A 27,832-nucleotide genomic window follows, 5' to 3' on the forward strand; every position below is an offset into this window, starting at 1 on the left:
ATTTGAAGCAGTATTTATTTTTCTTCAACTAACTACAGTTCAGTTATTTCACAAAATGTATTTTGTTGAAATTTACTTTGATCCTCCCATTATGTTATCCAAATCTAGTACCTAGATATTGGAAATTTTTCAAACTTTCTGACTTTTGACAACTTTGTTCTAAGTCAAGTATTCTCTCATTTAATTTCACTAGCTTGACCTCTAAGAATATAGAAGAAAATCAAATTTCAAGTGTAAGACCTTAGAATATATTTGTGATTTTTTTTCTGTGAGCAAAATATATAGAGATAATCTTCACAATGTCAATATTAGTCTCTAAATACTTGACCTTGAAAAATAAGCCTTATATCTTTTAAAACATATATGAAGATCAAAGAGATTTCTTTCTTTAGACACTAACATGGTACTAACTAATAAAATTTGCTGTTTTTCATATTTTTAGTATTGGAAGTTTAAAGAAATACACTTTAAGATCAAGTGTGTTCCAAATCTTAGATATGCACAATCAATTTTATAGGCATTTTTGGCTATCAAAATAAGTAAAATGAGTGATGCATACTTAGGCCAGATTTAGACAGAAAGTCACATTTTTCTTAATAATTATTTTTCACCACTTCAATTTCTGAAATAATTTTTCAAAGTACATTTGATGAGGATGTTATTTTTTCTTTCAGACAGTTTATACAACTGTCTGTTTCAGAAACTAGTTTTACAAACCTATATACTTCTAAGGAATGATTTCACAGTTTCTGACACTCTCTGCTTTCATAAAGATTTCATTTAATTAAAAAAAATAAATATCCAAGGACACCCCAGAAAACCTGTACTGAAAATATCCAATGCAGATATGCAATGTGTTTGGCTATAGTGTCTGGGGTCTTCATTCTACTACCAACAGTAACCTCACAAATTCCCCAGAACAGCTTTAGAGTTCTAAAATAAAGGTTAAGCTGACAAGTATTTTTATTTGAAAGTTTGCAGCATATTAGCAATATGATTGGAGTACATCCTCAAAACTATACTGCAGAAATTTCAAGTTAGAAGACATGAAATTGAGTAGAATTTAGTTATAGCACACCAACTAGAATTCATTTCACCAAGCTACTGTAGCTAAGGAGGAGAAGAACCCAATTTTGCCACCCTGCAACATTTTCCATTTCCCCATTTAAAATGCAGTTCCCTGGAGAAACACTCTCCACAATGTCCCTGCCTTTGCATTAAAGCCGTGTTTTCCCTTTGTTACTTACTATTTCTCTAGGTTGCTGAGCCAAAATGGCGAAGGTAGAGAGACGATCACATAAGCATTTCGTATGGGATGCATCGGTAAGCACAGTTTTACATCCCTGGGTGGACCAGGTTCCCAAAGACTCGTTCCTGCAAAGGGTGGGGGGTGGGGGGGAGATCGGGATAAATACGCCTGACTGCCAAATCCGTAATGAAGAAAATGCAATTTAATTGAGAGAATCGTCTACTGTAATTCCCGTACAGGGGAAAAAAAAATCTACTTGTTGTTGAACAGGACGTAATTTAGATGCATCTCCAGTAATGCAAAGCGAGAGTGTTTGGAGAAAGCAGGCGGGCGGCGGTACGGCGTGCAGAGAGCTGTCCAGCGCCGGAGGTGCTGAAACCGGGACTGGCTCTGTCCAGCCCTCTGCGAGGAACGGCGACGGCGGCGGCGGCGGCACGAGCAGCCGCCAGAGCGTTGGCAGCCACTTCCTATGCTCATCGGATCGTTTCACTCACAGAGTGTAAAGAGGCTTTTCACATTGCATACCAGCTCTGACTCCCGTCCCGTATTTTTGGATCGTGAACGCTGACTTTTAAACCGAGGATTTCTCTGAAAAGCCTGCCTAAAAGGTTAGATAGCTTGTATTGGGTGATATAGAATCTTCTCTGCTGGTTAGGGATTTTTCCTCCCTTTAGAATTAGCTGCTGTGAAAATTTCACCCTGGAAATGGGAAGCAGCAGCAGCGGCATCAGCTGGTTCCGACTCCCTTTGCCTTTGCCTGATATCCAGGGGAGGGGTGGGTTTCAGACATCAGCTTCCCACTCCACACTTCACTCAGCCCAAGCTCTTCTGAAGCCCTTGACATTTCTTCCCCTCACCCACCTCTCTGCCCCGGGGGTGGAAGCACTAAGCTAACCCCGAGTCTGCCAGAACATTTAGAAGAATAACCCCACCTCAAAGTCCGGTAGGAAAGGGGAAAGAGGGCCTGCTTCAGTTTTCCCTTTGGTGTAGCCATTCAAAATTCTAAAGCATATGGTTTCTTTCCCACCCCAGCAGAACAATAAAAATGGTATCAACCTACGCCTTCTTGGTGGGGGGTGAAGATGGGGGAGAATCCTTCCACCCCCCGGCTGAACTACTCTACAGGAAGAGGAAGAAAAGAAAAAAAAAAGCTATAGAGTTCAACCAATCAACTTTATTATCATTACACGTGTTATATACTGAATGCACCAATTGTCACCTCCCCTCCCCCAGGCACGGAACTCTCCAAGTAGCAAACCTGTGTGTATGTGTGTGCTTAAATTGCAAACCAAGTTACTATCTATGTTAAAAATGACTCTAAAACTCCAGAAGGATAACACATAGCTTGTTGTTAATTTTGATATGGTACTTTTTATTTCATCTACTCCATATCTCTGAATGCCTAAAGCTATTGGGTTAAATATGAATGTAGTCTATTTCTGAGCTATTTCAATGACAGAGGTTTCACTGTGACAGCTGGACTTCCAAGTTGAGCTGTAGAATATAATTCACCCTATCTCTTTTTGGGATTTAGATGCAATATCTTTTTAATATTCATTAATTTGATTTAAATATTGATTTGATATCACTAATATGCATGACTCAAAATACTCTTAATTACAACTTTTTTTTTTTTTTTTTTTTTTTGCGGTATGTGGGCCTCTCACTGCTGTGGCCTCTCCCGTTGCGGAGCACAGGCTCCGGACGCACAGGCCCAGCGGCCATGGCTCACGGGCCCAGCCGCTCCGCGGCATGTGGGATCCTCCCGGACAGGGGCACGAACCCATGTCCCCTGCATCGGCAGGCGGACTCTCAACCACTGCGCCACCAGGGAAGCCCTATTACAACTTTTTTAAAAAGGAATAGACTATATTTGGGGAGAGGTACAAAAAACATTATACCTAAGTTCACCCAAATACTTCTAAGTATTAGCCAATTAAAAATTTGGTAGGTCTCTTTTCTTTCTCATGATGTCATACAACCATGCAATATATATATATATTTCAGTCATATCTCAACCAACTGCAACAGTATTAAATTCCAATTCTACCTAACCAGAGCAGCACTTCAATTTATTTTATTGGCTGCCTGTCTCTTATCGTCTTGTGACAAACAGTTAAGGCCAAATAAAAAACATTTATCTCAGCTGATTAAAGTTTAAAGAAGAAAGATACATTTAAGAGAATCTGACATGTTTTAAAACACAACACTGCATTATTAATCCTGTATGGCAGCTTTACTTTAATGCACTATTTGTGCTTTCAAGATGGAGTCCAATACCTACACTTTTCACATTATGTGGCTATGACCAATAAACCAATTCAAAGTCTTACCAGGAAAAAAGTTTACTGCAAATAAGACCTAATGAGACAAAGTGATATATTTATATCTAGATAATGAAAGTTTGTTTACTCAAGAAAATGTTAGTATTACTAACCTTTGGCTGTCAGATGTAAAGTCTTTGTTCAATATAATGTTGCTAGACTCTGAAGATCATGTAAATTTTATATGACATCTTCAGAAAAGTAGGTCAATTTACTCTGCTCTGTACAATGATTGCAGTGCTGACATGGCACAGCCCCAGGCAAAACTAGGAAGTAAGTGACACTGGTCTCCATGTTTCAATCTTTCATTTCCCCCCAAGCATGAAGTGTTTCTAATCTCACTGGGCCCCTTTTGATGGGTACCTTCCTGAGGCTTACATAACTTTTCTCCTTATCTTTCTTAGGAATTATTATCCCTTTGTTGACTTTATCTGATGAAACTAAGGGAAAATATTATGAGTGACTGAGTACAGCTTGATGTGCTCTCCCCAGTTTAATACAAGTTATAAAACACAAAATAATGCATCTGATAGCAGAACACCAGAATATGATCAGATGAGTAGGAGTGAAAATTTTGAAAGGTGAGGAGGTAACTACCAACTTCTATATTTGGTTGCTTGCAAGAGTTGAGTAATAAGTGTGATGCCATCTGATGCCAAATTTTAAATTGTTTCATAAAACCTCTTGATATTTTGAAACCAGATAAAACTCTTATAAATTAGATTTTAAAGTCACTAGCATACATGTCACTACTATTACAAAAACTATAGTATATGTCACCTGTATTTTCACACACTTCATAGCTATTCTTACTGTACAAAATTCTTCGAAAGCACGGTACATGTGTCTGATTGATTTCAGGGAGACCTTGTAAAGCAAACTGATGTGTGGTAGAGCTAATGTGAAGCAAAACAGCTTCCCCAGTCTGCACAGAACAAGGTTTTAAAGCATGTGGACTATTCCAGCAGTCACATTATTCTTCTAATGTCATAGATTTGCATGCCATGATTAATGGTATATCTGTGAATTATTCTTAGTTATTAAGTCTAGCTTGTCACCAATGGGGCAAGCAAATACAATGAAATATGTATGAACATTAAAGATATAATAAGAATAACAGACTGAGGATGTCAGAAGCAAACACAAAATGATGATCCACATGTTATACTGAAAAATCACATATTTCTTTTTCATAGTGTCTTTTCTGAGCATTAATTTTTTTTCAAATAGATTTCAAAATAACTAGGCCTGCAGAAATTTCATATAACCAGCACATTCTTCGTTGGCTACACCTACATTCACCCATGTTAGCTCTTAGCTGTCATCTGTACCTCTTCTTCTTCCTATTATTAGGATGGCTAAAAGAAGAAAAGAGTCTGCCTGTCCCAAGTATTTGAAAGTACATACCCACAAGGACAGAATTCTGTGAAAATATATGACACAAAATCTATTATTTCCACCCTAATATTTATTTGAGGCCTTTCCCCAATTTCCTAAGTCTCTACATGATTCCTTTTTGGATCGGAGTTCATTGTTGGGGTCTGGATTTCATGGGAGAGTTAAATAATCTAGCATGTGACTATATACTCTAGCATTTAAGATTAAAGAAAAAGATTATTCATTCACTCCAATGAAAAGTTGTTTAGGAAAAAACTGATAGCAAAAACTTATAGTGACACATTTCAAAACTGTTTCAAGAAATCAAACTTTTACCTTTTGAAATACCCATACAACTAAATATTTCACTTAAATCAGACTTTTATAAAACCATCTATTCTGCTTCATAATACATCAGTGTGTAAAGTATTTATCATGAATAAGTTATAAACTTTAGCAGGTTTATATCTCAAGGTCGATTTTTAACTTAATTTTTATTTTATTTTAAAGTATAGTTGATTTTCTTTCTTTTTTTTCTTTTTATTTATTTAAAATATTTTTAACTTAAAAAATTTAACATCTTTATTGGAGTATAATTGCTTTACAATGGTGTGTTAGTTTCTGCTTTATAACAGGGAGAATCAGCTATACATATACATATATCCCCTTATATCCTCCCTCTTGCTTCTCCCTGCCACCCTCCCTATCCCACCCCTCTAGGGGTTTACAAAGCACTGAGCTGATCACCCTGCACTATGTAGCTGCTTCCCACTAGCTATCTATTTTACATTTGGTAGTGTATATATGTCTGTGTCACTCTCTCACTTCGTCCCAGCTTACGCTTCCCCATTTCCGTGTCCTCAAGTCCATTCTCTATGTCTGCCTCTTTATTCTTGTCCTGCCTCTAGGTTCCTCAGAATCATTTTTTTTTTTAGATTCCATATATATGTGTTAGCATACAGCATTTGGTTTTCTCTTTCTGACTTACTTCACTCTGTATGACAGACTCTAGATCCATCCACCTCACTACAAATAACTCAATTTCCTTTCTTTTTATGGCTGAGTAATATTCCATTGTATATATGTGCCAGATCTTCTTTATCCATTCATCTGTCAATGAACACTTAGGTTGCTTCCATATTCTGGTGATTGTAAGTACAGCTGCAGTGAACATTGTGGTACATGACTCTTTCTGAATTATGGTTTTCTCAGGGTATGTGCACAGCAGTGGAATTGCTGGGTCATACGATAGCTCTATTTTTATTTTTTTAAGAAACCTCCATACTGTTCTCCATAGTGGCTGTATCAATTTACATTCCCACTAATAATGCAAGAGGCTTCCCTTTTCTCCACACCCTCTCCAGGATTTATTGTTTGTAGATGTTTTGATGATGGTCATTCTGACTTGTGTGAGGTGATACCTCACTGTAGTTTTGATTTGCTTTTCTCTGATTAGTGATGTTGACATTCTTTCATATGTTTGTTGGCAATCTGTATGTCTTCTTTGGAGAAATGTCTATTTAGATCCTCTGTGTATTTTTGGATTGGGTTGTTTGTTTTTTTTTTTGATATTGAGCTGCATGAGCTGCTTGTATATATTGGAGATTAATCCCTTGTCAGTTGCTTCATTTGCAAATATTTCTCCCATTCTGAGGGTTGTCTTTTCATCTTGTTTATGGTTTCCTTTGCTGTGCAAAGCTATTAAGTTTCATTAGGTCCCATTTGTTTATTTTTCTTTTTATTTCCATTGCTCTAGGAGGTGGGTCAAAAAGGATCTTGCTGTGATTTATGTCATAGAGTGTTCTGCCTATGTTTCTCTCTAAAAGTTTTATAGTATCTGGCCTTACATTTAGGTCTTAATCCATTTTGAGTTTATTTTTGTGTATGGTGTTAGGGAGTGTTTTAATTTCATTCGTTTACATATAGCTGTCCAGTTTTCCCAGCACCACTTATTGAAGAGGCTGTCTTTTGTCCATTATATACTCTTGCCTCCTTTATCAAAAATAAGGTGACCATATGTGTGTGGCTTTATTTCTGGGCTGTCTATCCTGTTCCATTGATCTATATTTCTGTTTTTGTGCAAGTACCATACTGTTTTTATTACTGAAACTTTTGTCTGATGTGTGGGAGTCTGAATCCTCCAGCTCTGTTTTTCTTTCTCAAGATTGTTTTGGCTATTTGGGTTCTTTTGTGTTCAAATACAAATTGTGAAAATTTTTGTTCTAGTTCTGTGAAAAATACCATTGGTAGTTTGATAGAGATTGCACTGAATCTGTAGATTGCTTTGGGTAGTAGATTCATTTTCACAATATTGATTCTTCTAATCCAAGAACATGGTATATCTTTCCATCTGTTTGTATCATCTTTAGTTTCTTTCATCCATGTCTTATAGTTTTCTGCATACAGGTCTTTTGCCTCCTTAGGTAAGTTATTCCTAGGTATTGTACTCTTTTTGTTGTAATGGTAAATGGGAGTGTTTCCTTAATTTCTCTTTCAGATTTTTCATCATTAGTGTAGAGGAATGCAAGAGAGTTCTGTGCATTAATTTTGTATCCTGCTACTTCACCAAATTTATTGATTAGCTCTAGTAGTTTTCTGTTAGCATCTTTAGGATTCTCTGTGTATAGTATTATGTCATCTGCAAACAGCGATAGCTTTACTTCTTTTCTGATTTGGATTCCTTTTATTTCTTTTTCTTCTCTGATTGCTGTGGCTAAAAGTTACAAAATTATGTTGAATAATAGTGGTAATAGTGGACAACCTTGTCTTCTTCCTGATCTTAGAGGAAATGGTTTCAGTTTTGCAACATTGAGGACAATGTTGGCTGTGGGTTTGCATATATGGCCTTTATTATGTTGAGATAGGTTCCTTCTATGCCTGCTTTCTGGAGGGCTTTTATCATAAATGGGTGTTGAATTTTGTCAAAAGCTTTTTCTGCATGTATTGAGGTGATCATATGGTTTTTCTCCTTCGATTTGTTAATATGGTTTATCACACTGATTGATTTTAATATATTGAAGAATCCTTGCATTCCTGGAATAAACCCCACTTGATCATGGTGTATGATCCTTTTAATGTGCTGTTGGATTCTGTTTGCTAGTATTTTGTTGAGGATTTTTGCATCTATGTTCATCAGTGATATTGGCCTGTAGTTTTTGTTCTTTGTGACATCCTTGTCTGGTTTTTGTATCAGGGTGATGGTGGCCTCGTAGAATGAGTTTGGGAGTGTTCCTCCCTGTGCTATATGTTGGAAGATTTTGAGGATAGGGGTTAGCTCTTCTCTAAATATTTGATAGAGTTCACCTGTGAAGCCATCTGGTCCTGGGTTTCTGTTTGTTGGAAGATTTTTAATAACAGTCTCAATTTCAGTGCTTGTGACTTGTCTGTTTATGTTTTCTGTTTCTTTCTGGTTCAGTCATGGAAGGCTGTGCTTTTCTAAGAATTTGTCCATTCCTTCCAGGTTGTCCATTTTATTGGCATATAGTTGATCTCTCATGATCTTTTGTATTTCTGCAGTGTCAGCTGTTACTTCTCCTTTTTCATTTCTAATTCTATTGATTTGAGTCTTCTCCCTTTTTTTTTTCTTGATGAGTCTGGCTAAATGTTTATCAATTTTGTTTATCTTCTCAAAGAAACAGCTTTTAGTTTTATTGATCTTTGCTATCATTTCCTTCATTTCTTTTTCATTTATTTCTGATCTGATCTTTATGATTTCTTTCCTTCTGCTAACTTTGGGGGTTTTTATTCTTCTTTCTCTAACTGCTTTACGTGTAAGTTTAGGTTGTTTATTTGAGATGTTTCTTGTTTCTTGAGGTTGGATTGTATTGCTATAAACTTCCCTCTTAGAGCTGCTTTTGCTGCAACCCATAGGTTTTGGGTCATCGTGTTTTGTGATTTGTTTTTAGATATTTTTTGATTTCCTCTTTGATTTCTTCAGTGATCTCTTGGTTATTCAGTAGTGTATTGTTTAGCCTCCATGTGTTTGTATTTTTTACACATTTTTCCTGTAAATGATATCTAGTCTCATAGCATTGTGGTTGGAAATGATACTTGATATGCTTTCAATTTTCTTAAACTTACGAAGGCCTAATTTGTGACCCAAGATATAATGTATCCTGGAGAATGTTCCAAGAGCACTTGAGAAGAAAGTGTACTCTGTTGTTTTTGGATGGAATGTCCTATAAATATCAATTAAGTCCACCTTGTTTAATATATCATTTAAAGCTTGTGTTTCCTTATATGTTTTCATTTTGGATCATCTGTCCATTGGTGAAAGTGGGGTTAAAGTCCCCTACTATGATTGTGTTACTGTCTATTTCTCCTTTTATGGCTGTTAGCATTTGCCTTATGTATTGAGGTGCTCCTATGTTGGGTGCATAAATACTTACAATTGTTATATCTTCCTCTTGGATTGATCCCTTGATCATTATGCAGTGTCTTGTAATAGTCTTTATTTTGTCTCTTGTAATAGTCTTTATTTTAAAGTCTGTTTTGTCTGATATGAGAATTGTTGCTCCAGCTTTCTTTTGATTTCCATTTGCATGGAATATCTGTTTTCCATCCCCTCACTTTCTGTCTGTATGTGTCCCTAGGTCTGAAGTGGTCTCTTGTAGACAGCATATATATGGGTCTTGTTTTTGTATCCATTCAGCCAGTCTTTGTCCTTTGGTTGGAGCATTTACTCCATTTACATTTAGGGTAGTTATCAATATGTTTGTTCCCATTACCATTTTCTTAACTGTTTTGGTTTGTTATTGTAGATTTTTTCCCTCTCTTGTGTTTCCTGCCTAGAGAAGTTCCTTTAGCATTTGTTGTACAGCCGGTTTGGTGGTGCTGAATTCTCTTAGCTTTTGCTTGTCTGTAAAGGTTTTAATTTCTCTGTCGAATCTGAATGAGATCCTTGCTGGGTAGAGTAATCTTGGTTGTAGGTTTTTCCCTTTCATCACTTTAAATATGTCCTGCCACTCCCCACTGGCTTGCAGAGTTTCTGCTGAAAGATCGGCAGTTAACCTTATGTGGCTTCCCTTGTATGTTGTTGCTTTTCCCTTGCTGCTTTTAATATTTTTTCTTTGTATTTAATATTTTTATTATTTTCTGCTTTATAACAAAGTGAATCAGTCATACATATACATCTGTTCCCATATCCCTTCCCTCTTGGGTCTCACTCCCTCCCACCCTCCCTATCCCGCCCCTCCAGGCGGTCACAAAGCACCAAGCTGATCTCCCTGTGCTATGCAGCTGCTTCCCACTAGCTATCTACCTTACGTTTGGTAATGTATATATGTCCATAGCTCTCTCTCGCTTTGTCACAGATTACCCTTCCCCCTCCCCATATCCTCAAGTCCATTCTCAAGTAGGTCTGTGTCTTTATTCCTGTTTTTCCCCTAGGTTCTTCATGACATTTTTTTTTCCTTAAATTCCATATATATGTGTTAGCATACGGTATTTGTCTTTCTCTTTCTGACTTACTTCACTCTGTATGACAGACTCTAGGTCTGTCCACCTCATTACAAATAGCTCAATTGTATTTAATTTTTGATAATTTGATTAATATTTCTCTTGGCATGTTTCTCCTTGGATTTATCCTGTATGGGACTCTCTGTGCTTCCTGGACTTGATTGACTATTTCCTTTCCCATATTAGGGAAGTTTTCAACTATAATCTCTTCAAATATTTTCTCAGTCCTTTTCTTTTTCTCTTCTTCTTCTGGACCCCTGTAATTCAAATGTTGGTGTGTTTAATTTTGTCCCAGAGGTCTCTGAGACTGTCCTTAATTCTTTTCATTCTTTTTTCTTTATTCTGCTCTGTGGTAGTTATTTCCACTATTTTATCTTCCAGGTCACTTATCTGGTTTTCTGCCTCAGCTAGTCTGCTACTGATTCCTTCTAAAGAATTTTTCATTTCATTTATTTTGTTGTTCATCATTGTTTGTTTGCTCTTTAGTTCTTCTAGGTCCTTGTTAAATGTTTCTTGTATTTTCTCCACTCTATTTCCAAGATTTTGTGTCATCTTTACTATCATTATTCTGAATTCTTTTTCAGGTAGACTGCCTATTTCCTCTTCATTTGTTAGGTCTGGTGGGATTTTACCTTGCTCCTTCATCTGCTCTGTGTTTTTCTGTCTTCTCATTTTGCTTATCTTACTGTGTTTGGGGTCTCCTTTTTGCAGGCTGCAGGTTCGTAGTTCCCATTGTTTTTGTTGTCTGCCCCCAGTGTCTAAAGTTGGTTCAGTGGGTTGTGTAGGCTTCCTGGTGGATGAGACTTGTTCCTGTGTTCTGGTGGATGAGGCTGGATCTTGTGTTTCTGGTGGGCAGGACTGCATCCAGTGGTGTGTTTTAGGGTGTCTGTTAATTTATTACGATTTTAGGCAGCCTCTCTCTTAATGGGTGGGCTTGTGCTCCTGTCTTGCTAGTTGTTTGGCATAGGGTGTCCAGCACTGTAGCTTGCTGGTCGTTGAGTGGATCTGGGTCTTAGTGTTGAGATGGAGATCTCTGGAAGAGCTTTTGCCCTTTGATATTATATGTAGCCAGGAGGTCTCTGGTGGACCAGTGTCCTGAACTCGGCTCTCCCATCTCAGTGGCACGGGCCTGACACCAGGCCAGAGCACGAGGACCCTGTCAGCCACACGACCCAGTATGTGGGGGAGTTTCTTGCCTTTTGAGAAGTCTGAGGCCTTCTGCCAGTGTTCAGTAGGTGTTCTGTAGGAGTTGTTCCAGATGTAGTTGTATTTCTGATGTATTTGTGGGGAAGAAGGTGATCTCCATGTCCTACTCCTCCACCATCTTGAAGGTCTCTCCTATCTCAGGGTTTTAATGGTCAATTTATTCAAAACCAAAATAGCTACAACAGCAATTCTTTAAAAAATTACACACATCTTCTGAGTACACTGTCCTTGCAATATATGTGCACTGAAAGAAAGTAATTATTTTCCAATCATAACAGTCATTAACTTCTAAGGATTAGGTGAATCTATATCACTTTTAATGTATATGTCATACCAAAATGAATAACGCATATAGTTTCTTTGTGTAAATTATTCTCATAATACAGAAAATTTTGGAGTGCAGATAAAAAATGTTCACAATTTTGAGTAAAATACTGTCTTTAAGGACAATTTCTACTTTTCAAGACATTGGAAATACTGAGAACTTTGTTATCTCTAGCAACAATTATTATGTTAAAACACAGTGAATTTAGGAATTTTTGAAATTATGAAATTAGGAAGTTTTGCTAGAAGTAACCTTAGTGATCACCTAGCCCGTTGGTTTTCAACACTTGCTGTATATTAAAGTCACCTGGAGACCTTTAAAACTTAAATCCTGAGTGGGGTCTGGGCATTATTACTTTTCTAATGCTCCCCAGATGATTCTAGTGTGCAACCAAGGCTGAGAACCACTGATGTATCCCAATCACCTAGTGTTACAGAGGAGGAAAGTGAAGTTCAGGGAATTCAGGAAGCTTATTTTAAGGCACAGAGTGAGACACAACGTTGGGCTTCTCATTTCTAAATTAGAGATTTTTTTAATACTAACTTTTAGTTGTAGTCAGTTTTAAAGCAGAATGTAATGAACAGTCTTATAAAAAAGATATGAATATCATGCCTATTTACACTTGCAAACAATGTGGCCCTCTGTAATGGTTTTAGCAAAGTACGAGTTATCAGTGGATGAAGTTAGCTAAGGACAGATTGTCATGCTCTGGTGTTCATCCTGTTTTTTAAGTGATATATCCTATGACATGTAAAAAAACATTGATTTTATACCAATTTTTCATGACATAAAGCATCTCTCATCTCTAGTGAGATCATTTATAATTTGAGGTGATATAAAAGTTGAAATTACAAATTCTGAAAACATGATACTGAGTAAAACTTATAAGCTCTTTTTTCCTTTTAAAAATATCCTCTATTTAGATACAATGGAGGGTTTTTATATCAATTATCGTAATGTCTGCATATAGTATTATACACTAGTATACACAGACACATATATAATTTTTTTAATTTAAAAAGAATAATACCAACATAAAGCATTTATAGTTCATTCACTGTGGTGAAATTTAGAAGTGAGTACTTTGCTACCAGCAGGAAGAGCACTTATCATCCACTAGGCTGAATCTGGAGTTAATATTGACCCCTCCAGACCATAATTAACACCAGATTTCCAATTCTTTGCCTAGAAATGAACTAGTTCTAGGAACATGCTACACTTAGATCTTTCCAACACTCCTCTGTGCATATTCATGTTTTCTGTCCAACATTAGAATATTAGTTGATAAATTCACTTCACTTTATTTATAAAATTAACACTCTCCATGTCACACTAGAATATTAGTGCTTTTGACAATTGTTTCTTGTTCAGATTTGAATCTGTGACATACCACTTTTCACTTAGTAGGGACTTAAAATATTTGTTCAGTTAATTTAATAATTATTTACACTTCAAGGGATGGCTTCTAATGCTGTTGGACCCAGACAGATTGTCTTAGCTCCCATTCATTTGCTGTCCTTCAGCATATAGCAGAAATGCAATCTGAAGAGTATCAATGAATCTTAATAAGCTTATCTATTTGCTTTTGCTCTTCAAACATCATTTGATGATGAACTCTGAAAGACTCAGCATCCTGCAGTGATTATGTTCATTCCAGCAGTGAGGCCTGAGGCTTCACTAAGCAGTCAATAAGTATTTAGTGAGTGCTTTTCAAATGCCAAAGTAGAAGACACATACAAAAAGAAAACTAACAGTTTCTTTCTTAGAAAAGTTGACAACCTGGTTGGAAGACTATATAATCCAAGAATGTTTTCTATCTTATTAGTTTTACAAATTATTCCGGAAAATGCTGTTGATTCGGCCCTTCTATTTTAAGCCACTATCATCTCCCCTCTAGGTAAATATCATCACTGGGCTCCTTGTTCCTTCCCTGCTATCTATGCTCAAGTTCAGTTTCAACACAGCAGCCAGAGATCCTGTTGACACATATGTGAACTCACGTCACTCTGTTCAAAACTCTATCAATGGTTCTTCCCATCTCACTTGAAGTAAATGACAAAGCAGTTAAAATAACCTACAAGGACCTTTACCAGCTGGTCTGTCATTATATCTTTATATCTTTATTTATTTATTTATTTATTTATTTATTTATTTATTTATTTTTGGCTACATTCGGTCTTCATTGCTGTGTGCAGGCTTTCTCTAGTTGCAGTTAGCGGGGACTACTCTTTGTTATGGTGTGCAGGCTTCTCATTACAATGGCTTCTCTTGCTGCAAAGCATGGGCTCTAGGAATGAAGGCTTCAGTAGTTGTGGCTTGCAGTCTCTAGAGCGCAGGCTCAGTAGTTGTGGTGCATGGGCTTACTTGCTCTATGGCATGTGGGAACTTCCCGGCCCAGGGCTCAAACGCGTGTCCCCTGCATTGGCAGGCAGATTCCTAACCACTGAACCACAAGGAAAGCCCATGTTATTACCTCTTTACCTTCCTCTTCTAACACAATGCCTTTGCCCATCGTTTCCAACCACACTGAGCTCTTTGTTTTCTCACCTTGGCATTTTGCACTGGCAATTCTCATGGCCAAGAATGTATTCCTCAAAGATAGTAACGTTGTTATTCCCTCACATCATGTAGGTCTCTGCCCTTATGTCACTCTCCCAGAGATGTCACTGACTATCCAACTTAAAGTAGTAACCCTGCATCTGTAGTAGGTTAAAATGGGCTCAAATTCTATATAATTCTTCTCATTAAGAGGTGGAGTTTCCTTCCTCTTCCTTTGAATTTTGATAAGCCTGTGACTTGATCTGGTCAGAAAGATGCAGTAAAAGTGATGTGTGACTTTGCCTGGAGGCCTCAAAAGGTCTTACAGTTTCTACTCTCATCATCCTGAAATTCTGCTTTCGTGTGAGGACAAGAAACCAGCACCAACTACCAGCCATGTGAGTGAGGCAGTATTAGATCATCCATCCCTAGGCTGAGCAGTCAGGTGACTGTAGCCTCGTGAATGACACCAGAGGAGACCAGCAGAAGAACCAACCAGCTGAACTCAGTCAAAGATCTTTGAACCATGGAATCATGAGCAATAACATGATTCTTTCTCTAAGTCACTAAGATCTGAGGTGATTTGTTACATAGGAAACGATACACTATCCAAGACTTTCCCACATGTCCTTGACCTTACTCTGATCTATTGTTGCCCACAGCACTTATTACATCTGATATATTTATGTATGTATTTTTAAACTCACTTTTTGCCTGTCTTTGCTAACTAGAATGTAAACTCCCTGAGGACAGTGATATTGTTACATTCATTTCAGTCTTCCCAGATCCTAAAACAGTGCTGGACACTTAGTAGGTACTCAATAAATATTTGTTGAGGGACTACCTGGTATAGACTTTGTCCTAGTGTAGTTGGACTTTCTGACCACATTATTTCATTTGTTTTTTTGTTTTTCTAACAAATATTTATTCATCATCAAATAGATTCAGACACTGTGCTAGGTTATTTTGTGGACATACAAATTTCCACTTTGCCTTTTGGAGCTTGAGAGCTTCCGTGGAAATTATCTTGCAGGTGTAGTGTCATTGCCACTTTGTCATAAAATACACATTAAAACCAAGAATATGTTACTCTTGAGGGTCACTGAATAATATTTACAAGAATGGTAGCACCAGTTTTATTTCCAGTAATATTATTTATTTGCTTACTTACTTACATTTAAAACTGTGGTAAGAACACTTAACATGAGGTCTACAGTATATACAGTTGACTGCAGGCACAATGTTGTACAGCAGATCTCTGGAAATTATTCATCTTGGATAATTGAAACTTTGCCCCTGTAGAACAGAGACTCTCCATTTCATCCTCCCCCAGCCCCTGGCAACCATGATTTCAGAAGTATAGGCAACAAAAGCAAAAAAAAGATAAGTGGCCTCTATAAGCTAAAAAGCTTCTGCACAGCGAAGGAAGCAAACGTGAGTGAAATGGCAACCCACAGAATGGGAGGAAATACCCTCAAACTATATAAATGATAAGGGGTTAATATCTAAAATATATAAGGAACTCTTACAACTCAATCACAAAAAAAAAACTATTAAAAAATGGGCAAAGTATTATCTTTTCTGTTGTTTTTTAAACTGGAAATGTGAGAGTAGAAAGGAGTATGGAAAGTAATAACATTAAGGGAACCAATCTACTGGCTTATAAATATGTATAAATATCTTCACCATGATTTATTAATAATTAAAGGTTAAAATATGCTAGCTGCCATCATTAATTAGTCAATAGGCAAATAAAAATTATCATGCTAATGAAAATAACAGCTAACATTTACTGTCTACTCAAAGTTAGGTGCTGTGGTAGATACTTTAAATACATTTATGAAAAAAAAAATCCTAAAATGGAATATCAAGGTTGGATAGTACTGACAAATAGACCTAATGCCTCCATATAGGATCATGAGGACCCTGGAGAAAAAAGAGCCTGGAGTTGGAAGGTACCTAGATATCTCCATCTGTATAAGATCCATGTAACCCCTGGACGCCTCTCTTTGGCTTTATTATTATATGTTTAAAATACAGAAATGGTGACTTTCCTAGGGTCATTCAACTGGTACAGGGCTATGCCAGGAACTGAGTCCGAGTCTGTGTGACTTCAGAGAAGATTCCCGTCCCTCTGCTCTCTCAGCGATGAGGAGATAGGAGACGGCATATTCTGAGCTAGGAATGCACAGGGAGAGCACCCAGAAAGGTCACGGTTTTGGGAATTAAAACCTGACAGATTGTCATACAGGGTGAAGTAAGTTAGAAAGAGAAAGACAAATATCATATAATATCGCTTATTTGTGGAATCTATAAAAATGGTTCAGATGAACTTATTTGCAAAACGAAAATAGAATCACAGATGTAGGAAACAAACTTATGGTTACCAAGGGGATAAGTGGGGGGAGGGATAGATTGGGAGATTGGGATTGACATATACACACTACTATATACAAAATAGATAACTAATAAGAACCTGCTCAATGGCACAGGGAACTCTACTCAATATTCTGTAATGACCTATATGGGAAAATAATCTTAAAAATAGTGGATATATGTATATGTGTAGCTGATTCACTCTGCTGTACACCTGAAACTAACACAACAGTGCAACTCAACTATATTCCAATAAAATTCACTTTAAAAAAATCTCACAGAAAATAGGTGGGGAGGATCTCATAAAAAGGTGATTGGAAAGGGCAAATACTTAAGAGAATAAAAAGATGTGGCTTGGGAATTGACACTGTGGGCACAGAGGACAGTAAGAACATTTGAGAGAACGATTTTCGTAGAGGTCTCAGATGGAGACTAGACTTCTGGAAGATAAAAAAAGGAACCCTGTGATATCGAAGAGGTTAGCAATAGAAGAAAAAAGACTGCATGCAAGTCAACATAGAAACATAACATTTTATCAGTTATGTTTTTACTTTGAAGTAAGAATAAATCTCCTAATGCCTTCCGATGCAGACCTTAACTGTCCACTGAGAAGAGACTCTGATAAGATGTAACAATGGTGAGACAGAAGTCCCAGAGTTTAACTCAGTGTTGGTATGAGAAAGTGTTATTCGTGTCAATAAAATGAAAGAAAATTCAAGAATAAAGTTTCACTCTGTGAATGGCTGATTCATTTTGTTGTGCAGTGGAGGCTAACACAACATTGGAAAGCAACCATACTCCAATAAAAATTTTAAAAATTTCATTTATATCATTTTAAGCCTTTTTTGTCCTCAGAAATGTCCCCCAAATTTGTTTAGACAAATTTAAAGGAAAAAAAGAGCAGAATCAATGGGCAGAAAAAAAAAAAAAAGAGATGGTTTGCAGGATACGGAGATAACATTTTGAATGGAAAACTGGAAGAGACTGCTATAATATATTTTAATTTATTGATGAATTATGTATGGTATGTCTACTAAAGTAGCAAAAATACACTTTAGTTCTATCTATAACTAGACTAAGAAATATTTCCAAAGTCATTCTTGGGTGTAGGTAAGGGAAGCTCCTAAAAGTTATTTTTCCTCTCATTTCTTTTTAAAACACTTTCAAATTTCTTGAACACTGAGTGTTAGTTAATCTCAAAATCACAAAATAATTCATTCTATTTGGATATTTTCCTCCCTCCAAAAAAAACTGTTTATCTGGGCTAGTATCCAGTTTCTAGTCTGATATAATATGCAACAGCTGAGATGCACAGCCCTAGAAAAGCAGGATTATTGAAATAAAACAGCACATGTAAACATATGTTACTTTCCACACTAGTTCTCAGATAATATGGACACAAAGCAGTCCTGGGATATGGCTAGACCGTTGTAAATTTATAAAACAACAATGTGTATCCAAGCTCTGTTCAATTAAAAATTAACTTGCTCATTTCCTGATTCTAATGGCTTTTGTTTCTTTTTGTACAGGGTTAATTCCAAATGTGTAAAATACACATATAAAAGAGATTGAAAATATATTTGACAAATTAATTACAGTAGTTGCTTCAGGGTATTGAATTATAAGTATTTTTTGTTTCTCTATATTTTTCCCATATGACTATATTACCTCTATAATAAAAAAATTGTTTTGTGATTCAAAAATAAAATTATGTGAAATAATATCAAGCTAATATATGATTATCAGAAGACTGATTCTTTCATAGTCTTTATTTGTAGAAAATGAATATTTCTTCATAAGTACTTTTATAATTTGCACCACAATAGTCTCCTTACCAGAAAACTAAAGGGATAAATTTAAGGAAAATCTATATATAGCTTTAAAACTGTACATATATTTATATGTGATTCAGGAATATAAGAGAGTTCCATTTTAAATGGATCCTCCAAATCTTTTATTATTGGATATCAAAAGTCATTTTGTAGCATATAAATATTTTCTCTTAAACTACAGTAGCATTATGGCACACTGAATAGAATTAATAATGGTTGGGGTCATAAACTGATGTTTAATTTTATTACTTCCCACTATTTACCAAAGGAGGTATAATCTTATATAATTTTTTGCTATAGTTATATAAATAATCTACCCAGATTTATAGTGATAAAGCAGACTTTGCAAGCTGACATTTAACCACTGACTTACAATGGTCATCTTTAAGCTTTAGCCACTATTTTGTAGAAGACCCAGTAAAAAAGACAACTTATAAGAGAATATATAGTCCTGGACCCACAAGGGAAGGTCAGCTGTTTATACTGGAAATTTATGCTACATATTTTGGGACAAGTTGATAAGTGTTGTGAATTCTTACAGAGTTCCTAGCACCTTGAAGTCAAATCACCAAATTGTTGAAAATTATCAACTAAAAATACTTCACAAACCATTGTAAAAGGTACAACTATGATTCACAACAGTTTTCTATAGGCAAAAATCCTGGCACAAAAAAATTCAACACAGAATCACTGAGTAAGTGTCTATGGCAGCTATTTGTATTATAGAACCTTTTTTTCCCTTATTCTATTTGAGATTATAATTATGATGTGGTTTGGCTGTAAACTGGTCTAGTCATACTTTTGGCACTGGGTCACGGGCCAGCTGTTTTCCAAGTTAAAAACTGGAGCACATGCCTGCAATGTTAACCTAAACTGGAAGAATAGTTCTCAACAATTTACTATTGAGACATGAAACTGAGGCATCACTTAGTGGTGGAAGCTTAATTCACTCAAAATTCTGACGCATTATTTCTGGGATAAAGCTAAAAGTCTGTTTTTAATATTGGAGTTATTATTTTCAAGAAACAGAAATTTTAAATCTTGGGTTAATAATACTTCAAAAATTATGATTCATCATTGCCTACACAGAAACTGGAAAAACGAGGATTCATTAGACGTATATATAGTCTAAATGACTATCTGGGTGACACGATATTCTTAGAACTCTGAAAAAGGGAGCCCTGAGTATTAGGGGACTGTTTCTCTGCTCACTTCCTCAGTGTATTATGTGCAAATTTGGGAACGTGGATATTCACAGAGAGGAAATGGAAATGATTGTAGTGTCAGAACAAAGTATTACTGCATACAAACATGTGGATGTGAAATAAGATAGTCTATGAAAAACTGAATTCAATTAAAATATAAGCTAAGAAAATAATCTGTTCACCTCAACCAAGTGGTTCCTGGTCGTATACTTATTCAACTAACACACTAATTTTGTACCAGCCCCCCATATCACTCATCTGCAACTACTGAATTCTTTATAAATGAATCAATATCCCAGCATTGCAGTGTTGAAAGTCAAAAAGCTCATTCAATAAAAGCCACACTACAAACGTTTTGTACCTACTTGATAACAAAGATAAGTTCTTACACCAAATCAAAATTGTAATAATGGCATCAGTAAATATTCTTTTCATTTGTTTTTTTCCTTCTAATTAAAATTATGCTTTGAATTTACTTGCAACTAGTTTCAAAAGACCTTGCCAATTTTCCTCCCTTTTATATCATCTATAGAATTTATGAGAAAACAAATATCCTTGTCCTGCATAGTTGTGTCCTCTTTGTTTTTTAAAGTCACAGATGTGGCAACGGGAAACACAGTTTCTGCTTTCAGCACCACCACAATACTGTTATCTGGAGGAAATCCTTAGCCTAACCTGGGACTCAGTATCCTCATCGATAACATTCAACAATTGCATGTTTTAGCTGCCTTTTTGGGATTTGTGTTGAAAAAACTCAATATAATAGATATCCTTACCAATTATTTATTTAGTTGCTATATGGCCCAGGCATTATTAATGGGAATGAAAATACTTTCTCTAAGGAAAGTTAAAAGTTCTATATAAATGCAATATATTATCATGATGATCACATCTACCATTTTATTGACAAGAAAACCATGTCAGAGGAGTCAAGTGACATGAGCAAGACTATCCATCAAAGATTCTCTCTCTTGCCATTGCATCATAACATTTCCAGGTTTAAGAGTCCAGGTTTGAAAGACCCAAAATTAAAAGAAATAAAGTAATTAATATCCTCCATGAAGAAGAAAAGAGAGGGTATGAATTGATTTTTCACCATGAATTTGTTTTGTTACTATAAAGACCTAAAGAATTGAAAACAGAACCCTGAATTAACAAATTGCTTTGTGATCACAGAATCACACAGCCAACAGCTACATCACATATTGTTTTTAAGTCATGGGTGGCTAGTGAACTATCAAGAGAAAATGTATACATTACCATAGGAAGGATCCATGTCATATCCTGAAATGAAATACAAAGGATGTGATCTTTCTATCTCCTAAACACTGCCAAGAAATTATCAGTGAAAACCTCCCATTCAAAGTACTCTCTCTGGAAATCATGACTATTTAAAACAAATGCCCTTAGAAGTATGGTCAAGAAGAACAATGTGTGAAATTACAAAAATGTAGTAATTTCTACAAAACTGTGGTTTTGAGGAAACTTGAAGATAGATAAAAAAGATGTCAGGTAAGTGAGGATAGAGGACCTCTACTGCTGATGAGAATTCACAGAGAAAGCATTGTTCCCAGACTCTAGAACCTCCTGAATCACCCACCTAGCCAGGCATTTGCTAAGCTAACCACTCTTGACTACATGTCAACTTGACCAGAGAGAAGCAATGGAAGCCTGTGCTTAATTCCTCAATGACAGCAGAAGCAGAAAGGATGATAAAGAAGCAGTAGTGACTTTAAGTGAATTATGTAATGTGGCTTTTTTAAGTTCAGTGTTTAACAGTGCTTAATGTTTAAGTTGATTTTTAAATTCTGACATAAAAGTTGAAAGAATGGTATTCTCTGAATTCTTGGGTAGGTGAAATTAAGGCTTTTTAGGTGCTGATTTAGACACGATAAAATACTGACTTTCATCATTTAGAGAACATGAAATTTTGCTTTAACCTCATTTATTTGTAAATTTATATAAAATGTTTTAATGCCTTTTTTTATGCTCTGCACCGTATAGGTTATAGAGATTTCAAAGACTGAAAGATACACATAGTATAACGTGAAGACAAATACTCAGCTTGTCCATCTCCACTCCCAATTAAGAAAATTTCAAACCCTATAACCCAATTAGAGACAGTAAGAGTGTGGCTAGTGATCTGGTGACAAAGGGAAACAAGTGTGTGAATCCATTTCTCAAAAGTTTGGCATTTAAAGAAATATGTGTTGCAGGTACTTAAATAAATATGTTCTATCTTCTATAGGCAGAAATCCTGGCACAAAAAATTTCAACACAGAATTACTGAGTAAGCGTCTAAGGCAGCTATTTGTATTTTAGAACACTTTTCCCCCCTATTCCATTCGAGATTATAATTATGATGTGTTGTGCTCTATCTTCCTATGTGTTCTATCTTCCTATCATGCTGTGGTTCCACTGGTACTATGGCTTCTCTGTACATTAAAAATGTGAGCTGTGAAAATTCATGGTTGAAGGACAGCCCTGAACCCTCCATGGCACAATTAACATTTTAATAAGAAGTCAGGACCTTTCGTGTTTTGGATCTCAACTCTTTGTCGTCTGAGTGGACCTCAATCTGTTGAGCTCAGAGAATGGGGTGATTCTGTCTTAGTGAGATTTTAAACAAAAGTAGATCACACAGGCCACTGTTTCGGCTTGATACTGCTCTCTCCTTCGTTAGCAGAGCTCCCTTATATTCGAAGGTGCCACGTCAGAGTCCAACAACTAGTTTTCAGCTCTGGCTTCTTTTTTAACAGGTACAAAAACTGTACCCACAACACACATTCCGGGAGTGGCTAATTGCAGGTCCCCCTCATTTGCAAGGTGCAGCGGGCTAACTGCTATTTGGGGAGGCAATAACTTGAAGAGGAAGCATTGGGTAATGCTTGTTATTTAATTATTTGCAAATCAAACTTTGCCTCATACACGAGAGGCACTAAACTTCTTCATTGGAGACAAGTTTGAAGGTCATTAAAAAACTATTTGTTTTGAGGTTTCAAAACAAAAAGTACCTTAAAAATGTTCTAATGTTTAGAAAAACACTTTTACTCCTAGATAACATCTTTCAAAAAACATGAAAAACCAATCTCCTATTTTCATTACTAGGCAAAATAAAAAACTGTCATGAGAAACATTCTTATGGGAAAGTTTCAAGCATTTTAAAACGAGGCTTATAATAAGAAAGGCTTCTCTGTCTTACTATAACATCACTAATATAAAATTCGGGTTGCTTTTCCCTTCTTCATATCTCATTTCTGACTACTGCAGACCCATTACTATAATGTATGTTACACATATAGCACAATATTTGTTATATTATTATTCTTATAAGGTAAAGGCCACAGAATCTCAGGGAATTTTGGCTTTTATTTCTTAGTGACAAGAAAACATAGCTCTAGTTATCTCTAAAGAAGTGAACATTAATAATGCACATAGATATTGAAGTAGTTCAACCACTACTTTAAATTTTGCTTACTGATTCAGTCAAGGACAGCATGCACATTTACCTATGAGTTACATAATCTTTTAGCAAAGTTGAAGACTCCAGTTGTGCTCATTTTGTCTTTCAGCATTCCTGTTTTCCTCTTAACCATAATCAAGGATTTTAAAAAAAACCTTAAAGTATAGAAATGTCTACCATATTTAGTTGATTGATTTTATGAAGAATATTTGTCACATGGTGTCTGCCACTGAAGTGAATGTCATATGGAGAAGAAGACTCCAAGTTCTCCAAAGAGAATCAGACATCAACATAATGCTCCACAATATAAACTACCTGTCTTTGTAGCCAACTATCTAGGATACATAGAAGATCACAGAAAATCAGAAATATTCCTATTGAGGATGCATTTGAGAAGGCTGGTATGAAGACTGTTTATCCTCAGAATGGCACAGAAAATTCATTTTGCACAATTTCCAACATTGCAATTTTAAGACAAAGAAACAAATTACCTATGTTAAAACTTCTCTAACTCAGGCCATTAGATGTATCTTCAATGTCCTAGAGTTTAACTGTAGCCATTTGGAGCGACAGACACAGAATCAAACACAGCCCTGGGAAGTGTAACAATGAGTTCTGGAGCAGTGGTTTTATATTACTAATGTGGCTTCTGGACTTTTAACACATGAGACAAATGCGGATAGAAATCCACTTCACCTTCAAGTAAGAGTGATGGTATTTCATGAACTGGTTTGGGAAGATATATAAGAACCCTGTAGATGTATAGAAAATCTGTTGCGGATGACACGGTAAATTTCCACTGGCTCCACCTTTGTCCGATGAGTGCTACTCTCCCCCCTTCCTGAACTGTGTTCACCTAATTAGGTTTCTTTTGCTACCAGGCTTGCCAAACAAAGCCTCTTCTAAAGGCAACAGATTCTCTATGGAAAGTCAAGTACAAAAGAAGAGGAAGAAGAGGGAGAACTTGCTTCTGGAGTCCCCTGTCTCTAGCCCCGGAGTTCAGTAGGATTTCTTTTAGGTTCTGAGTACAGACGTCCTTGTGGTAACATTTATTCATATCCTTGTGAGTTTGTTTTCTTTTATATCTTACGTGAACTGTTCACTGTTATGCAGCTTCTCTTCCCAGAACCAAAGAGATTCTTGGTTTGTATATCTACACCAGGACACCAACGACCCAGAGCTGCAGTTTATACAGAAAGATGACACAAAGAGAGCTTTATAGGTGGAAGAATATTACTAATGGATTCTAAGATTGGACTGTTATTTAAAATCTGATTAGATCCCATTTGTACAAGCCTCAGTCTTGACATTAATAGTTCAAATACTCAACAACAAGGACTTAGGGACCACTCTGGACAGAAGTGTTCATACTGATATAACAATGGCTGCTTCATTTGCAGTATAATGCTTGAAAGACCTTGATCTTTTTTTCAGATGGAGATAAGGATTTTACACGCACAGCCAAAGGTATTAACGTTAAGTGTAAAAAGAAGTGTCTCAAGACAATCTCCTAGATATCAGAGACCTTGAATCCCTATTCAAGAGTCAGATACGCTGGGCCCAATATTCTCCATCACCTCTTTCATACCTTTGCATTTTTAAAACTAAATACCTATCTAGCTCCAAAGGGGTGGGGTGGCAGGGGAAAGGGATATAGTTGCATTACTCTTAATTCGGCTAGGTTCAAATCTTACTTTCAGATATACCTCAGGAAGGACTCAAGGACAGAGAACTCTCCCACCTGACAGCCAAGGGGTCTGCGAAGAGAAGTGAATCAGGGTTTTGAATCATCCTAGCAGTACAAAGGAGGAAACACGCTAACACCAAATCATCCATCTCCCACGGTCTCTTTCAGCCAAATTGAAGGCCATGCGGGACCAGCGTTGGATCTGCTGCAGCCCAGATGAGATGTTGGGTGACACACTGCTTCCTTTGCCTTGCAGCTAAGCCACCTTGAACAAACCGCTGCATTCCTGCTGTGTCACACAGCCTTCCTTACCAGCCATGTCACCAACTATAGATAATTTAGGACTGCTACACTCAGGAATAAGGGACAGGAAAAACAGAAGCTCAAGGCTGGGTTTTACCAATTTTATTCTGTGTGCTTCCTATTGCTTCCTAAAAACTTTTTCCCCATAAGTTTTAATTGCAATCACTGTGCAGGTGGCTCTTAGAGACTTGAGGTAAGGAGGCCAGCCACTGCCTCAGACTTGCCTTCAGTGTGGTACTGATAAGTCCCCTCCCTTCTCAGTGACTGCTGCCAGGACTCAGGCAGAGCCTCAGAGGGTTTGTCTGTGCTTATGAGGACCACGTCTCCGGAGGGACCCATTCTGGATGAGGCATCTGCACCACCCACTCAGGACTCAGAGAAGCTGAGAGTTCCCTCTTGTCAGTCATTGGCTGGACTGGATCCAGAGTGGGTGAAAGGAGGTGTGATGATTTATACACCCCTTTTGTTCCAGGAAGAAGGATCATGCCCTTGAGTGTCTTTTTCCTTTTCCTCAATAAGCCCCTTCCTGGCTTCGGGACAAGATAGACTGCAGGTGCACGTGAGTCTGGATGAACTGTGCTGTCCCAACTCTAAACCCGAAGGCCTGCAGTTCCTCTGTTGATTGACAGCTGATTTCATCATCTCCCTGAAGACCATTAAATTCAAAGCCACTGGGATCCCCTGCCCCTGAAATCTAAACACAGTCATTTTCAGGACCAGTGGGTGGGCTCTTTCCAGTTATTCTGGCCAAATAGATTTTTGTATACTTTGGGACTCCATGGACCCTTCTAGGGCTTTCTAGGCTGTTTTTCTGTTTCTGCAGAATGGACACACATGGGGCTTCCTTTTATATGTTCTTGGAATTGCTCTGCTCAGAGGACTCTATATCCTAGGGTTTTCTCTTTCCTCTGGTCTCTCACAGTGGGGCCTGTGGTTGAGGACATTTATGCAGCCCTGGTCTTACCCACAGGCATTGCACAGACTGTTGACACAGTCTCACTTACCTCTGAGCTCTCCTTTGTCTGGGCAGGGGCATCAGTGCCCACCATGACCCCAACAAATCCCTGCAGTGACTCTTCCCTTCACAAAGTGTTAAAAGCCCTTCAAACCACTAAGCTTCTTGATAGGAATCTTGATCTTGAAATAGACTTAAGCAAATTTTCTCACTAATTCTGGTTATTCAAATGCAAATGTTCCCAGGCAGTAGTCTTTGGGGATGTAAAACAGTTCTGTTTAGACCCATTAGCGCCTCTCAATCAAGCAAATTCTTTGGCCCAAGGCCTCCCATTCATCCATCCACTTAAACAAAGTGTCTACTATTGTCAGGCATTTACTAGACTTTGGGGAAGATGAAAAAGATACTTTGTCACCAAAACCATTATCATCCTTAAAATAAGGTCAATATTTAGTAGCAACTTAAAAACATGATGGGCAGAAAACACATTTATTTCTATTGTAACTTCCTTTGCTAGCAGAATATTTTGAAAATAATCTTGCATTCTAGAAAGTCAAGATAGATAAAATCGGTTCAGGAGATTTAAACTTATTTTAACAATCTAGGTCAACTGTGAAGAAGAATGAATGGGTTAGCGACATTCTGCTTGAGGGTTATCAGGACCTAAGAAATGTATTTCATTGTGTAAAAGACAGCCACCCACTCTTCTCCCCCTCTAACAAGAAACGACAGAAATTTTGTTTTAACTGTGGGAGGAGGTCTTTAAATCATCAAGAATATTATGAGAGAATGGACAAGACCACCACTAATAAACTCTGTTATGATTATTAGTTTGTCTGTCTTTTATTTTTTGTTTTTCTCCCTAAGTCTTTAAAATGTCTCTAATGAGAATTGTGGGGAGAAGTTACACTAGGTCTCTTGTAGGTCTTATAATTCTTTGTTACAGCAAAAAACTTGAGTTTAGTCAATATTTTCCTGGAAAGAAAATGCCTTAACTTTTGAAAGCAATAGACATTTTTTTTTGTTTTGTTAAATGGTGAATTTTGTTCAAAGATTTTTTTTAACATCTTTATTGGAGTATAATTGCTTTACAATGGTGTGTTAGTTTCTGCTGTGTAACAAAGTGAATCAGCTATACATATACATATATCCCCATATCTCCTCCCTCTTGCGTCTCCCTCCCTCCCTCCCTATCCCACCCCTCTAGGTGGTCACAAAGCACCAAGCTGATCTCCCTGTGCTATGTGGCTGCTTCCCACTAGCTATCTATGTTACATTTGGTAGTATATATATATATATATATATATATATATATATATATATCCATGCCACTCCCTCACTTCATCCCAGCTTACCCTTCACCTTCTCTGTGTCCTCAAGTCCGTTCACTACGTCTGCATCTTTATTCGTGTCCTGCCCCTAGGTTCTTCAGAACCACATTTTTTTCCCTCTTAGATTTCATATATATGTGTTAGCATATGGTAATTGTTTTCCTCTTTCTGACTTACTTCACTCTGTGTGACAGACTCTAGGTC

At 36.9% G+C, this 27,832-nt stretch overlaps 1 protein-coding gene across 1 annotated transcript in view; it reads right to left on the reverse strand.

The window, feature by feature from the left end:
* The window catches only part of ADGRB3 (adhesion G protein-coupled receptor B3), a gene marked incomplete at both ends in the record, with an annotated part of 792,585 nt that overhangs the window by 147,143 nt on the left and 617,610 nt on the right, over positions 1-27,832 (reverse strand). Inside the window, one exon of the mRNA XM_081251355.1 lies at positions 1,248-1,374. Coding sequence (XP_081107481.1) covers positions 1,248-1,374 — 127 coding nt within the window. The remainder of the gene's footprint in view (positions 1-1,247; positions 1,375-27,832) is intronic.

This window comes from Mesoplodon bidens, assembly GCF_964165515.1.
Source record: "Mesoplodon bidens genome assembly, chromosome: 12".
NCBI classification, from domain to species: domain Eukaryota; kingdom Metazoa; phylum Chordata; class Mammalia; order Artiodactyla; family Ziphiidae; genus Mesoplodon; species Mesoplodon bidens.